The following is a 15,858-nucleotide window of genomic DNA, read 5'->3' as shown; positions in this document are numbered from 1 at the left end:
TGGGGAACAGAGAGGTGATAATTAGTTGACCCTAGTTCCCATGGCTAACAAATAATAGAGCTAGAAATTAAATCTAGGCTAATGTCTACATTACAGTGCCTCTAAACTTGCTTTTATTATCAATGTTTTTCATGGTTGAATGTGATGACAGCAGGCAATAAAAACACAATTCCTCAATCTCTTAATATCTACCTTGAATAGACACTCTCATCAAGGATATACTTTCAGTTTTCCAAGACATATTAAGTGAAATAAAAATCGATAATGATAATCATTCATAAAAGTCATACTTTTTTAAGTTCTTTACGAAGCCTTTCATTTTCAGCAATAACTTTTTCTGTGCCTTTGGTCTTGGATTCATAGTGCATGCTCAACTGATGCCCAAAATGAGCTTTAAGTTTTTCTAATTCGGCCTAGTAAAAAAAACAAAAAAACAAAAACTATACATTATCAAGATAAGGAAACAAAAGATAATATTATAAACTCATAAATGTTAATTCAAAGTCATTTTGGAGACTATATTTTATAAGATTAGAATTAAAGTCTTCATTTGAATATTAGAAGTTCCCAACACTGGCTACACATTAAACATAAACTGATGACTTAAAATAATAACAACAAACATACCTGTGTTAGGACTCACCCTAAAATAATTAAATCAATTCAGGGATGGGAGCTTGGGTGTCTGTATTTCTAAAAATAGACACAGGTATTTAATCTGTGCTGTCAGAGAGAAAAGTATTGGTCTTGGAATAACAAGGAAGATCAGGTTGACCTACTCTATAAACCTTAGCATGCCTCTCATAAGTTTTTTTTATATGTATAAAATATGTACTGTATTCATTAATGCCATTTTATATAGTAATAAGCATATTTGAAATTTTCCTAAATAGTAACAAAACAGTAAAATATTCCCCTAAATATGATCACACAAAAATAATTACCTTCAATTTTTCATTTTCCTGCTCAATATTAGCCATTTTTTCACTAGTCAATATTCCTGATGCTTTTTTCAACTGTTCATTTTCTCTCTGGACTTTTTCAACTACTTTTTTCATTAAACCAATGGTTTTCTCCAGTTCTGGGATTGTCTTTCCACTTCTACCGGACTACAAAAGAATATGTTAAATCTTTAATCATATGTTTTAGAGTGTATAATACTAAATGCCAACAATATGACAGGTACATTCTACTCAGTATTAATACATCCAATATTTGAAGTAAAACTGTGTTAATTCAGTCAGTCCTTAAAACAATTCTATAAGATAGAAATTATAATTTCCATTTTAAATAAAAGAAAACCAAGACTAAGGAAATTTGACATTCCTAAAATCAGGCATCTAATAAGTAATAGCTTAAATAGTCTCTAGCCTTGATGTCTGATCAAAATAAATAAATCTAAATAATCTATTTAGCTAATGTTCTCTCCAGTATATCAGTGTTTTCATTATATGAAATAAAACCATACAAGAGAAATTGTGTCTTTAAAGAGCTCATTAATAATTAAATTTTAATTGTACATAATAGAGGCAGTTTTCTCTAAGAATTGCTATTGCTTAGAAATTCAGTTTCTGTCCAATATAAATAGAAGAGATATCTGAAATAAAAAATCTTGCATAAATATATCAACAGAGATGAATCACTACTTAATAAGTTTAACTGCTTATTTAAAATAAAATTATTTTTTAACAGTTAAATGGTATGCTTAATTTTTTTGCAGTTTAGTAATCATCCATAAATAAGAATAATCCTATAATATAAAGGTTTACATCATTTTAGTATATATTTTCATAATTAACTTACATAGCAAAGGTCAAATTAACGTATTTTCATTGATGAATCAAATGTTTCTGTCAGCAAGATATTTGTTCTGAATATTTTTCCTTTTTTTTTTTTTAACATGGGGTCTCGCTGTGTCACCCAGTTTGGAGTACAGTTGTGCGACCATGGCTCACTGTAACTTCCACCTGCCAGGTTCAAGCAATTCTCCTGTCTCAGCCTCCTGAGTAGCTGGGATTACAGGGACGCGCCACCATGCCCAGCTAATTTTTTGTATTTTTAGTAGAGACGGGGTTTCACCATGTTGGCCAGGCTGGTCTCGAATTCCTAACTTCGAGTAATCTACCTGCCTCAGCCTCCTAAAATGCTGGGATTACAGCGTCAGCCATGGCACATGGCTTGTTCTGAATATTTTTCTAATAACACATAATATTATCACTGAATCCATCATATACTTAATATTACTACCAGAATGACAGCATTATGATTGCTTCCATTTATGACACTCAGCAACATGAAATCAACAGGAGTTTAAGTCTTTGGCCTTGATCTCATAAACAACATTTATTCATTATATAAGGTGAATAAAAACATAGGAAGAAAAGTACAAGAATAAAAAAGTGGGGGAAGAACAATGTATTTATAAAACATTATACCAAGAAGGCTTGAAGATATCATAACAAATGGTTACAAAATGTCAGCACTGGCTCAAGGACCAGTTAGTTAGCAGTTACCTCAACTAACAAAAAGATTCCTGGAAGTTAAACGTTTTCAAGCTGTGGAGGCATATTCAATAAAAAATAGAGATGAAAGTATATAAGGTATAACAGATGAAAAATACATTATTTGAGACACACAGGAATACTTAAGTGTTTTATATTACAGATGCAGAATAAAAACTGAAGCTACAGGACACTAATAAAAGCATATCACTACTATTATGATATATATAAACTTTTCATTTCTGGCTTATCCCTGCTGAAACCAAAACAAATGTATGGTAAATTCTCACATACCCCTCTAACATGGCCAAGTTTCCGCTCAACTTCTGCTTTTTCTTTCTTAAGAAATTCACACATTTCCTTCAAATCACTGACTTGATTCTGAAAGATAACAAGCAAACGTGTAACAATTTAACATAGCTTTAGCCACTGAAAAGAAAAGGCAAACTATTTATGTGAACCATCAATCTCTTCAATTGTATAGCCAAAACAAATAATTAGGTCCCTATACTAATGAGGAAGATTTTGAACTAAGAAGTTGAATTAATAAAGAATACTGTGTATATGAAATGTTGATATACTTCCCACATGACTGCCTGAGTCAATAATACAAATTTAGAATTCTGATTCTAACCATCCCATATATTGCACATGTAGATCCTTACCAAGTGTACAGAGCAAAAGGCAAGTGAACTTCTAATACTGGTTCTATCAATGTAAAACCAGAATAAGAAGCAGTACCAAAAAAAAAAGACAGAAAAAAAATGGCAGGTTAGTGCCCTCAAATAAATAAATGAATAAATAAACAGTGTGAGGCAGGACATAGCTTAATTATATCATTATCAGTGGAATTAACAGATTGCTAACATTCTAAATTAGAAAACAGAACTGAAGCAATTAGCCAAGAGAAAAAATGATTCCCATAAATAGGGTAAGACTTTTAGAAAACCAAAGATTAAAAAATTGTTACTAATAACAGAATAAAGTAAAATATTTAAAAGAAATAAATTATTCAATTTTACAGTGTGATAATTTTTAATGAAATATACCACGTATCTTCTTACCTCAGGATATTTGAACTTGCTATTTCTGTTGTCTATAATTCTTTTTCTCATATCTGTATGACCCACTTCCTTATCTCTCCTTAGGTCTCTGTTCGTATATCATCTTATTAAGGAAGACCTCCCTTACCATCCTATTTTAAATTAAACCCTTCCCCCTCCCCATACTCTTTACACCAATCATGCTTATTTCTCTCCTTAGGACTAATATCAGAGGACATACTATCTAGTGACTTGTTTATTGTCAGTTTTCTCCACTAGAATGTAAGTACTATGAGTGTAAGGAATTTTTTGACTGCTGTTTCTCAGCACCTGGAGGTGCTTGATATAAAGTAAGCCTTCAACAAATAAATATTAAAGAGAAAATGGATAAAGTATACCATCACTATGATATTTTAGGAAAATGCATTTCTGACTTCTTAATAAGCTAATATAAGTAAACATAACAACTAAGGAAAAAGTCTTAGGTATTAGATTTCCTAACTATAATAAAAAATATTAAATTTACCTTTAATCTTGGCAAATCTTTATTTGCTTGTTCAAGCTGAAATTTCAGTTCAATATTTTCAGATGACAACTTCAAGTTTTCCCTCTGAAGCTCCTGTTCTCTCTGACAATAATCATCTGACTCTATTCCTGAAGTCTTCAGAAAAATGAAATTAGGCATATTTTAAAAGTTTAACAAATAAAAGGCACAAAAGACCTACTAGATAAGAAAATACTGCCAAAACATAAGTTTTTTTCGCTCAAAGGAATATGAGAAAATCAGTTTCTGGAGAAAGCCAAAAATAAGTCAGTTATAATACAAAACTTGCAGAAGAAAATGTAGTATGGTTTAATTTAAATGGAAGCAAAGTTAAGTACGACTTAATAATGTCCACACATATAATGCCTTCATGTATAATTTCATAACGGTTAGGCTGATTTACTGTTGAGAACTGCTAAGTGTATGATAAAATTACATTGTTTGCTAAGACAAATGATGGTAAGGAAAACCTAACCACCGCATGCCCCCCACCGCCCCAGCAACCGAGTGGAAAACTACTTGGGGCATTCTAAAGTAGCAAAACAGTAAATGTATATCATATATCCGTTAAAACAATTCTTTAAGCATGGGATATGTGACCCTGCCCCCATGGCTCCCTCATGGAGAATACTTTCTGGTTTGTCCTTGATCAGTGATTAAGCAGGCACCAGCTGCCTACCTAGTTTATCTTGGTTCTATGAGAAAACACAGAACACCTGTTTGTTAATAGTAATCACCTGTTCAGAGAGACTAAATACGTGGGTCAGAATCTTCTGGAAACCCTCAGCCCCCTGAGGCTCTCAGCTCAGAAGGGTGTTGGCTCCTGGGTAGTCGCACTTTGCAGTCATATCTGGGTCTCTGCTTCCTAATGCCTTCAGCGCCGCCTAGGTGGGGGTCTCTACAGCCGAGCTGGACTCGGTAATTTATGGTGGTTTTGTTAGTCCAAAGTAGGGCATGATTGTTATCTAACCATTATGGGTCAAACTGGGTTCCCCTTACTCTAAACATTTATTTATTAAAGTCATAACTTCCAGTACCTCAGAATGTGACTTTATTTGGAGACTGTGTCTTTACAGAGGTAATCAAGTTAAAATGAGATTTTAAGGTAAACCCTATTCGACTATGACAGCTATCCTTATGAGAAGGAAAAATTTGGGGATTTAGACACAGAGACTATAGAGAAAAAAGATGATTGAAGAGACAGCAAAACGATGGCCATTTATAAGCCAAGGAGAGAGGTCTGGGAAAGATCTTTCCCTCATATTGTTCAGAGGAAAGCAACCCTGCTTACATCTTGATTTTGGACTTCCAGGTCTCCAGAACTAAGACCATAAATTTCTATTGTTTAAGCCACCAAATCTGTAGTAGTCTGTTACAGCCACCTTAGCAAATGAATATACTAGGCTACAAAAGAACTGCCTTAATTCTTACCTTCTTCAGAAAGATTTCCTTCATTCTTTGAGTTAAAATAACAGTTCCCTCCTTTGAAACCCATCAATATTATATTTGCATTTTTTTGACCTGAATGAATCTACATTGGGTTATTAGTTATATTTATTGTTACTTGTCATTCTAAACTCTATTTTTTTAAACTGTGCTTAATGATATATTTCTATGCATTTTTCTATAAATTAGAATACCACCTACCTCACAGGACTGTTAAAAGCATCATATGAAATAATTTTTTAAAATTATTCAGCACAACTTTTTTTCTTCTGTATTCCCTTCAGTCTCTATTGGCTTAATGGGCTGTAAAGTCAGTTATTCCACCAACATTATGGGTCTTAAAATTTATAATTATAAAATACCTATTATATACAACTTTATAACATCTTTTAGATCCAGTGACTGCATGTGTCCATCTGATTTTTGTTTGAGATGTGTATGCATATGCATACATGCAGTGGCAAAAAAGAAGACACACATTTTGTTGATGTATAAAATCACAAGAATACATTTCCACTTCCTAAGAAAGCCCAAGTATACATTCAAATGCTACCACTATTAGGTTAATACTAAGCAAATTCTACCACTTACATAAGGTTGTCAGTTTTTACATTTTATAAATGAAGGCACTAGACAGGATAACTTTTACGGTTATTTCAGACAGGGACTATTTCTGTCTCCCTAACTTCCTCTCTTCTGTGGTACCTATTTGATTCAGCAAATGATAAATACCTATGGTATTTGGTAGAGATGGGGTCTCTCAAGGCTGGTGTTCAACTCCTGGCTTCAAGTGCTTCTGACGCATTGGCCTCCCAAAGTGCTGGGATTGTAAGCATGAGACACTTTACCCAGCCTGTGTGAAAAATATGCTAAGGCACAGAGCCTACCACCATTTAATTTATCATTATCATTATTATTATTTTAGAGAGAGGGTATCACTCCATTGCCCAAGCTGGAGTGGAATAGGGCAATGTAACATCGAACTCCTGGGCTCAAATGATCCTCCCACCTCAGCCTCCCTAACAGCTAGGACTACAAACATGTTCCACTACCTCTGTTTAAATTTTTAAATCTTTCGTAGATAGAGGGTCTGGCTATGCTGCCCAAGCTGGTCTCAAACTCTTGGCCTCAAGCAATCTTCCTGCCTCTGCCTCCCAAAGGGATTACAGGAGTAAGCCACAGCATCCTGCCTGAGCCTACAACAATATAGACAGCAACATATGTAATATCTCATTATAACAAAAGTATCTGTTATAAAACATGGCAAAAAAAGCCACTAGAGGAACATGCTATATATCTTAGGATGTTGCACAATACTGTAACAAAATTTTACTGATATAATTCACTGTAGTGAGATCTTACTTCTAAATATAGCTAGATGCATTAGAAATTTCTAAGGCAAAACAATCACCTCTTAAGTGCCTTATTTTTGCTATTCATTTATCTAATACGATATTGTTTATGAACACCAATTATTAAAAAAAGCACTAAATTAGAAAATGCATATTCACTAATTTTTGTAGGAACTAGTCAGAAGAGCTTAAGATAAAGCTTACTAATAGTTAATGCTTTTTCTAAATCTTACACACTTTCCCTATTACACTATATATGTGTGTAAGCTACTTACTATAAGAAAATTCAGTTAACAAAGAAAGGACGGCCATGTATCCAAACCAGGGATGTATTCTTTCTTGGCTGGACTGGCACATCAGTTTCATCACCCTCAGCACACTGATCCACAGCATCAGCAACTGTCACATAATCACAGTCCTCCATAGCAGATTCTTCCAGATCCCTGTAGTTGTCATGACTGACATCTTCAGCTATGGTTCTATCTTTTCTCACTCTTGCCTATCTTATTCTCTTCCTCATTTTTATGTTCCTGTTTGTCATTTTGACAACATTCTTGATTAATTTTATCATCTTAGGATCATGATTCATTTTCAAAAAAGGAGTTACAATCTGCTACCATTTGTTGATGTAAATTGACTTTACTCTTTGGTCTTGCCTCAGATTTATTTAACTCAATAGCATCTACAATATCTTGATTTGTATTTTTCATTATTACTGTAATACCACTGAATATTTCTCAGTACCCAATTATGTGAGTCATTCTTGGAAACTATTTTCTTCCCATTTTTAATTCTGAATATTGCTATGATCTTTTTTGGTTCTGAACAAAGTGTTTCTTTTGTGAAAAATATCAGGCCCTTGTATTTATTAATAATGGTAACAAGCAATGAAAACATAGTTCTGTCACATACCTGATTCTGCTTAAGGTGGAAGAATGAAGAAACATGAAAAGAAAAAAAAATACACTAGGCATTAAAAAAAATCCAACAAATAATTCTACATTAATGATAAATTAGTTTTTATAAACTAAAACTATACCATAAATATTTGAATGGAAACAATCCTGGAACATATTTTCCTGTTTTATTTAACTGTATACTGCTGCCACAGCAAAATGCATTGTGATAACTACACATTTAAAACTTCTAGAACTCATTAATGAGTTTTATGCAAAGCTTAAAAATCTTCAGTCTACTGTTATTATGTTAAAAAGAATTAAATTATTATTCATCCCTATCTGGTAAAAATAAAAGTTGCATCTACTATAATGCTATTAATGAGAAAGCTGTAATACTTTTGGCCAGATTAAGAAAGGAGTTGATTTCACTTTTATGCATTTAAACATAGAAAAAAGAAAAAATAATAATATATATACACTTACTGAAGGCCTAGAATATACATCCTTTGAAAACTGTTTTTCCAAAGCATGAAGTTTTTCTTGGAGGTATCTATTTTGTAAGTGTAAATCTTCTATAACAGAATCCCGAGGAAGAGCTTGGTGGGCCCTATGAACAAAAACCAGACTCTTTACTATTCAGATTTCTACTATTCTCTGTTATACTATATAAAAATACAAGATAGAAAAGTTCAATGTGTTTATTAACACTATTTTTAAATTCTTCAAACCTTCTAAACTTTACAAAAAATAAATTCGGATATCACAATTAGTAGTATAAAGCAATCCTCTACTTCAAAGAGCATTCACTGTAGGGCTCCTTTAAATGATGAGTCAAAACGTGTATTTTGATGTACTGAAATACATTACCATTTCTAAAGCAGAACCTATTCATATGGAATTACATAAGATAAACAAAAACACTATCTTAAAATATTATATAATAATTGTATAATATCCATGGCCTTCTCAAGAAGCTTAAGGATCTAAAAAGACTCTTAATGATTCCAGATAATTTAACACTTCAAGTCTAAATACATTTGCCTGACCTACAAAACCCTCTTTGAGTGGCACCTCCCCATCTAGCCAACCTTACTGTCCAGGAGTCTACCTTTACTTAGGTAAATACAAATCCATTCTTAGCCATACATGAAATTTACTCTTGCCTCTTATCTCTGCTAAGGTTCTCCTCTTTGATATGCCCCTCCCTTTTAACATCTAGATCTGATTCATAAAATTTAGAAATTCAAACGAGTTCAGAGAGAAGACAAATTCAATGGTTTCTATAGTCTCCAATTACTTTAGCCCAAACTCACATTATTAGAGGGAAAAAAAGCCTCTAAAAGTATTAAAGGTTTCAAAACTAAAATGATTTTATCCTTGTAAAACCTGCAAAGAAGAATAATAGTGTTTTGTTTTGAACATATGTTTAGACAAAGAAAAACAAGGAGGGTAAATCCACTGCTGTACAGTAACTATAAACAGATGTTAAGAGAAAGAAAAATTCCTCAATAATTTGTTTCTTCCCTATCAAGGAAAATTCTAAAGATTTAAGAAACAATAACTTAGAAGGAAAAGGAAATAATGTGGATTTGAAGCTCCTGGGAGTGCTCCTTTAAATAAGTTCAACTTCATATATTCACATCACATTCATAATGACACAACAGTAAACAGACATTAATACAAATTTATGATAATTTTTGAAGATTAATGGACAAAGTGTTATAAAGGGTAAATATTGTCATATCCAAATGTTGCAGGTAGATACTAGCCCTTTACAAGGATGATGATATAATTACAGATCATTTGTAAATGCAAAGAAGGAGAAATAGCATATTAGGTAAAACCAACCTAAGTTAACCTCGGAAGAAATGAGTGAAACAGATGATTAAATAGTTTTAGTTGTTGTTAGGACTATAGAAAATTTAAAAGTTTTAAATGTTAGCACATGATTTTATTTTGCTTTTCACGACCATGAATGTATCAGAAAATGTAACTTGGAAAGAGATGCAAAGCACACACACAAAATCTCAAAGGCTCTGCAAAGAAATGACACGGGTGATGCAGGACAGGGGGCCTGGTTCCAGGTACAATTCAGTAAATATATTCAATCTTCTCTCTCCTAATTGCACGTAGCAACCATTTGAGGACTCTGCAAAGCAGTAGAAGGCAGATTACAATAGAATACCAAAATTTAAAGTAGCAGCAAGCAGGTGATAAATTTACCTTTTCTTTTATTCTGTTACTGCCTGCCCTGAAGACATTATTTGAAACCTGAAGATGGATATCTGCACTGATGGAAAGAGCTCCAGGTAGTTCTAGCTCAAGTAAAGAGAAAGGGAATCTTTTAACACTGAGAGAGAATTTGAAAATACCTCACTATTTTTTTTCCTCTGTCTGTTCTTTCAGGCCCCAACCCTTAAGCCATCCCATAGCAGTGGTAATAGAGGCTGCAATGGGAACTCCACAGGAGCTACAATTTTTTGGGAGCGAAATCTTCTCCAATTAGTAGAGCTATAACACTAAAAGGGTAAAGTGAAAGTAGTTTTTTTCTTCCTCTTTCTACCCTCCTCTTGCTTGTTCTGCTGCAGAAGTGTGCAACTCTGAAGTACATAGCATCACTGGGTAACTAAAGACACAAATAGAAATCCCTAGGGAAACAAAGTATCAGAGAGATGGCAAAAACAGAGGCGCTTAACAAAGGGACCCTATAACGTTGTTTATGAACTTCCTGGCTCACTCTTGAGCTGTCCATGTATGGATCTATCCTAATGAGAATACCAGTTTCTCAGAACAGAACTAATAGTACCTAGCTCACATACCAGACCATTAATTGAGAGGTATACAGGCAGGACAGATCTGAAGAGTATTGTAAAGGCTTTGAAAATGCAACTAATATTAAAACCACAGCCCACAGACATGAGGTTGGAACTTGTGGCCTTAACCTAATTAGACCAATTGCATGCTGAAACAAAAATATCTACATTTTTCCATAGAATTTAAACAAGAACAACAGTCTCACAATGTAATATTCAAAAGGTCAAAAATACAATCCAAAATTATGTATACATATGTCATACAAAGAACCAGAAATATCTCAATTCACATGGGAAAAGACAACATAACCCAAGCTTAAGACAACACACATTTATTATTTCAATTTCTACAGGTCAACCAGTTTTTCTTCATTATAATGGGTAGCACATTTCCACATAAGACCTTACCTCATATACAATATGTCATTTTCTAAGTCAAGATTTCTCTTTTTTAATTCTTCCAATTCCTTTTCTGACTCCAAAGCTCGTACTCCCAAAACTTGATCAACAGTCATGCCAGTTGTTTTTAGTTTCCTCTGCAAAGTAAGTTTCTCTTTATCAGCTCTGTGGAATTTAATATAGAATCATGAAATATACCATTCAGTGTTTGGCTTTTCAATTGCGTACTCATTACCAAATCAATATATAAAAATTGTATCATCCTGTGTTTGTCATAAGCTACTTTATAAGAAAATCATAGGAGAATCCATTTATAATTGTTAAAATATATTTAAAATGCATTTTAAAGAAAATAAAAAGTAAATCATAGATAATAAATGATCATTTAAACTAGACCATTTCTCATATTATCAACTATGATAAAGCTACATAATTTCCAGGTCATTAAAGAATTTTACACATAAGCAGTTTTATAATGATATTCAAACTCACTTAGCAAAAAGATCCTTCAAAGTATTCAACTGCTTTGTTAAAGTATGGACTTCTCCCTCTTTCTCTTTTAACTTGTTTCGAATTCCTTCTATTTTGGCTTGCCATTTTTTACCTTCTTCCCACCTAATTAATTCTTCTTTAGCATTCTGTAAACAATAATAAAGGAAGTAGGAAAGTTAACAATTATTATTTTAACTTTATCAATTAAAATTTTCCAAGAAAAATTGTAAACTGCTATTTCCTAGAGAATATTTGTAAATATGTTCATTTTGAAATGCTTGGAACAAGCAGTGTTTTGAAATTCAAATTTTTTTTTAAAAATGTCTGGAATATCTGCAAATACATACAGAGGTATTTTAGGGATGGGTCCCAAGTCCAAACTCAAAATTCTCTTATATTTCATATACACATAGCTTGGAGGTAGTATTATACAATATTTTTAATGATTTTTTTACATGAAACAAAGTTTTGACTGTGTTCTGACTGCAACTCATCATCTGAGGTCACTTAAGAATTTTCAACTTGTGGCATCATATTGGTGCTCAAAAAATTTTGTATCTTGGAGCGTTTCAGATTTCAGATTTTTGGATCAGAGATATTCAACCTGTTTAATGCCTAGAATCTTCAGGCATACCGAGCTATTAGGAAAACTGCTCTTTACGCTAACTATGGTTTATTCTATCTCAAGACAAATAAAATTCTGGGAGACAGTTCTGACTAATGCCAATACCCGCAAGAAGTCTTTAAATGAAGATTCTAATACAATCATGACTATAGTAAGCTTCTAACGAGAATCCTCTGTACAATTGACTAACCTCATCTGTTATCCCATGACAATTTCCTAGCATCAGAGCCTCTTCAAGTCTTCAATGCACATTACTTCGCTCATATGACAGATACCTATTTAGTGCTAACCATGTGCCAAGTACTACTCTAGGTACCAGGAATAGAAGCAATGACTAAATCAGATAAAAAACCGTATCTTCATTAATCTTACTATCTAGTTGATGCTAGCTGGTTAGGGAGCAAACTGCAGATAATAAAACAAGAAACAAATCTAAATCTATTTTGTAGTAAGTTAGCTAGTTATAAGTGCTAAAAAAATGAAATGGAAAGGAATTAGGGCATTTCAAGGGGTAGGTGTCATGGTTTATTACAACTATGATAAAGTAACCACAGAAAGCCTATCCAAAGCAGAATAGTCCCATGCACTGAACAACTTTCAAATGTTCCACTGGATATTCATATGGTAAAACATTCTGCTTACAATAGTCTGAGCTAAGAATTTATCTCCAACTCACACATTAAGTAATTTCTTAATGGTTTTACTATACACTAAGTTTTCTAGGAATACAACAGTCTTATAAAAAGTAAGATTATAGACATTGTTTTGCTGAGAACTGTACCAACAATTTGTTTGCCATTTTGGAAATCAAATTACCAATACCATCATGACCCATGAGTTGCCAATACAACACATTTGTGTCAGTCCGCATTTGTAGCTTTGATTTCACATTAATCAAGATGCAAACCATGACTAATTAATTATATTTTCCAACGTAGTCATGTCAAAGCATTTACATGTTGAAATATGAATATTCTTTTTATGTTCCCCCTATATATTTCATTTAGGACATTTATAATGATATTTTTGAAATTACCTAAGTAGGTAGAGTTTATATTAACTAATTTCAATTATAACAGTCAAGGGGACATTATGAAACATTATATTTTTAATTAAAGAGAATGTGTGAACTTGAAAGGGTTGAGAACCATGGTTTAAAGCATGACTCATGCTTGTAATCCCAGCACTTTGGGAGGCCAAGGCAGGAAGAATGTTTGAGCCCAGAGTTCAAGACCAGCCAGGGCAACATAGTAAGACATTGTTTCAAAAAAATAAAAAAATAATGAATAAAGCCAAATTCTCAACTAAAATTAGTTGTCCTATCAAAATGATCTTCTCAAATAATGGAGAACAATATTCTCCAATTCTCTTCTCTAATACTAATCAATTTTCTACCTTATTTAATTTGGCTAATAAGTGCCCTTTAAAAACTATAAAAACTTCAGGCAGGGCATGGTGGCTCACGCCTGTAATCCAGCACTTTGGGAGGCCAAGGCCAGCAGATCACCTGAGGTCCGGAGTTTGAGACTAGACTAATCAACATGGTGAAACCCCCATCTTTACAAAAAATATAAAAATTAGCTGGGCATGGTGCCAGACACCTGTAATCCTAGCTACTCAGGAGGCTGACGCAGGAGAATCGCTTGAATCACGGAGTTGGAGGTTGCAGTGAGCTGAGATCGAGATTGTGCCACTGCACTACAGCCTGGGTGACAAGCGCAAAACTCCATCTCAAAAAAAAGTAAAGACATCACTATGTGGTTGATAGTTATTAATTTCATTTTTTCTGAAATACGTACAAGAATTTTTCTGTACTGTATTTACTGTACGTGATGTAAATACTGGTATTTACATTTCTGGGAGTACAGCAGGTATGTAATTAAATAATCCTGCAGCACACAGTACTTTGTTGGGTTTTGACAATTCTATCCCACCTGGCATTACCTGCTAAATTAAGATTAAGGGAAGCAAGACTGAAAAAAACAATTGAAAAATAAGTCGAAAAACAACAAAGGTGAATAGTACTGTGAGTATTATAGGCTTTGGTTAGTGGTTCCTGGCTTATAACTCCCAAAGCACTTGTCATCATCTTTAGTTATAATATTGAGTGTGTTAGGCCTCTGGAGCAGACCTCAGAAAAAAGAGTCTCTCTGACCTTCTCCTGCCCTTCTTTCACCTGCCCTAAGGCAGTACTGCAATCTTCCTGTTTTCTGAATGTGGGTCATAAAACCCTAATACAAGGGGGTTCTGTCCCATATCCTAGGGAGAAGAAATACTGATGTCTTGAAGGTTCCCTAAAAAACCAAGAGGACTGGGCTCAGAGAGCTTCTGGAGAACTGAACATGCAGAGGTTCCTGGAGGAAGGTGTCACCCCAGAAGGGTATAGAAGTTCCATATCCCTTCCCCCATATCTCTCCTTATACATTTCTTAACCTCTATCCTTTGTAATAACCTTTATTATAAACTGGTAAATGTAAGTAAATGTTTCCCTGACTTCTGTGGGCCACTCCAGCAAATTAATCAAACCCAAAGCTGGGGGCTAGGGTGTGGGAACTCCAGAAGTCATGGAGGCCTGACTTGGAACTGGATCTGAAAGAAGATCTCTATGGGATCTGACACTATCTCCAGGCAGATAGTGAATTGAATTGGATGACACCCAGTTGGTGTCTGCTGCCAAACCGACTGCTTACTTGCTGATGCAGAGAAATCCCCACATATTTTGGGATCACAGAAGTCTTTTGCACTGATTGTTGTTATGGTTTGAGGACAGAAGAAACACATGGTTTGAGCACTTTTTCCAAAACAGGTATGTATGTTCTAGACTGAAGGGGAAGAGAGGAGAAGATTGGATGATAGGAGAGTAGTTCTCTTTTCATGTTTTCTGCACCAAAAGCTTCATATGTATAGATTTCAGAATAATGCTATTATAACATTTAAAAATTTACATTCATTCAACAAATACCGAGGATCTACTATGAGCCAGGGATTGTTCTAGGTGCTGGGAATACAACAATAAGTAAAATAGGCAAAGTTCCTGCCATCAAAGCTGATGTCTAATAAGAAAAAACAAAAGATGAACATACAGACAAGTAAATGTCTAGTATGTTAAGATAGTAATAAATGCTATGGAGAAAGAAATTCAAGGCCCAGGGGTGGGTTTTGTTATAGAGGTAGACTACAAATGCTGTTTACAGAGAAAAAAGTACTAAAACTTCCAAACAATATGAAAGCATTTCTTGAGTATAAATTAGAAATGCCCAACCACTAAAGAATCTGAAAAAATATTCTCACTAGATTCCTGAATACTAATTTTAATATTGGGCATTGACCCCTGTATTCTCTTTCTAGTTAGTAGCAATATCTTGTATTACTACTGACGTGATGGCTTACAAGACTTCCACATATCATTTCATTTTATTGTAAAATAATCTTGAGAAATTGGCAATACAGATATTATTATTCCCACTTTAAGGAAGAATAAACTGAATAAATAAATCAAATAACCTGAAGCATAGAAGAGTCCAGGCAAAGCCACAAGGCTTATAAAGCATTATGACAGACATCAGGTTAGAAACTGGTATAGAAACATACCAGTTAGGAACAAACATACCAGTTTCTAACCTATCCCCATTTAAGGATAAGATTAGGCCTATCCCTAATTAGGGAGTTAGCAAAGACAGAAATGCAAAAGAGTAAGGACATTTTGATCTTACAGTTTTCACCAGCAAAGTTTCTGACAGCAAG

General features: G+C 33.7%; 1 protein-coding gene across 6 annotated transcripts in view; it reads right to left on the bottom strand.

Annotated features, from left to right (window-relative positions):
• The window catches only part of CEP290 (centrosomal protein 290), a 90,744-nt gene that overhangs the window by 13,959 nt on the left and 60,927 nt on the right, over positions 1-15,858 (bottom strand). For 2 of the 6 annotated variants that reach the window (XM_054238708.2, XM_078337047.1), the window contains 3 exons: positions 11,490-11,635; positions 11,007-11,162; positions 8,146-8,392 (listed from right to left, as the gene is read on the bottom strand). In XM_054238708.2, coding sequence (XP_054094683.2) covers positions 8,161-8,392; positions 11,007-11,162; positions 11,490-11,635 — 534 coding nt within the window. In that variant the 3' untranslated portion in view covers positions 8,146-8,160. Of the gene's footprint in view, positions 1-290; positions 414-944; positions 1,110-2,795; positions 2,883-4,070; positions 4,206-8,136; positions 8,393-11,006; positions 11,163-11,489; positions 11,636-15,858 lie in introns of those variants that run through there. The other 4 variants (XM_054238710.2, XM_035257203.3, XM_054238707.2 and 1 more) reach the window with 4 other exon arrangements.

This window comes from Callithrix jacchus, chromosome 9, assembly GCF_049354715.1.
Source record: "Callithrix jacchus isolate 240 chromosome 9, calJac240_pri, whole genome shotgun sequence".
NCBI classification, from domain to species: Eukaryota; Metazoa; Chordata; class Mammalia; order Primates; family Cebidae; genus Callithrix; species Callithrix jacchus.
Note: the sequence above shows the minus strand (reverse complement) of the source record. Positions and strands in the feature narration are given on the sequence as shown.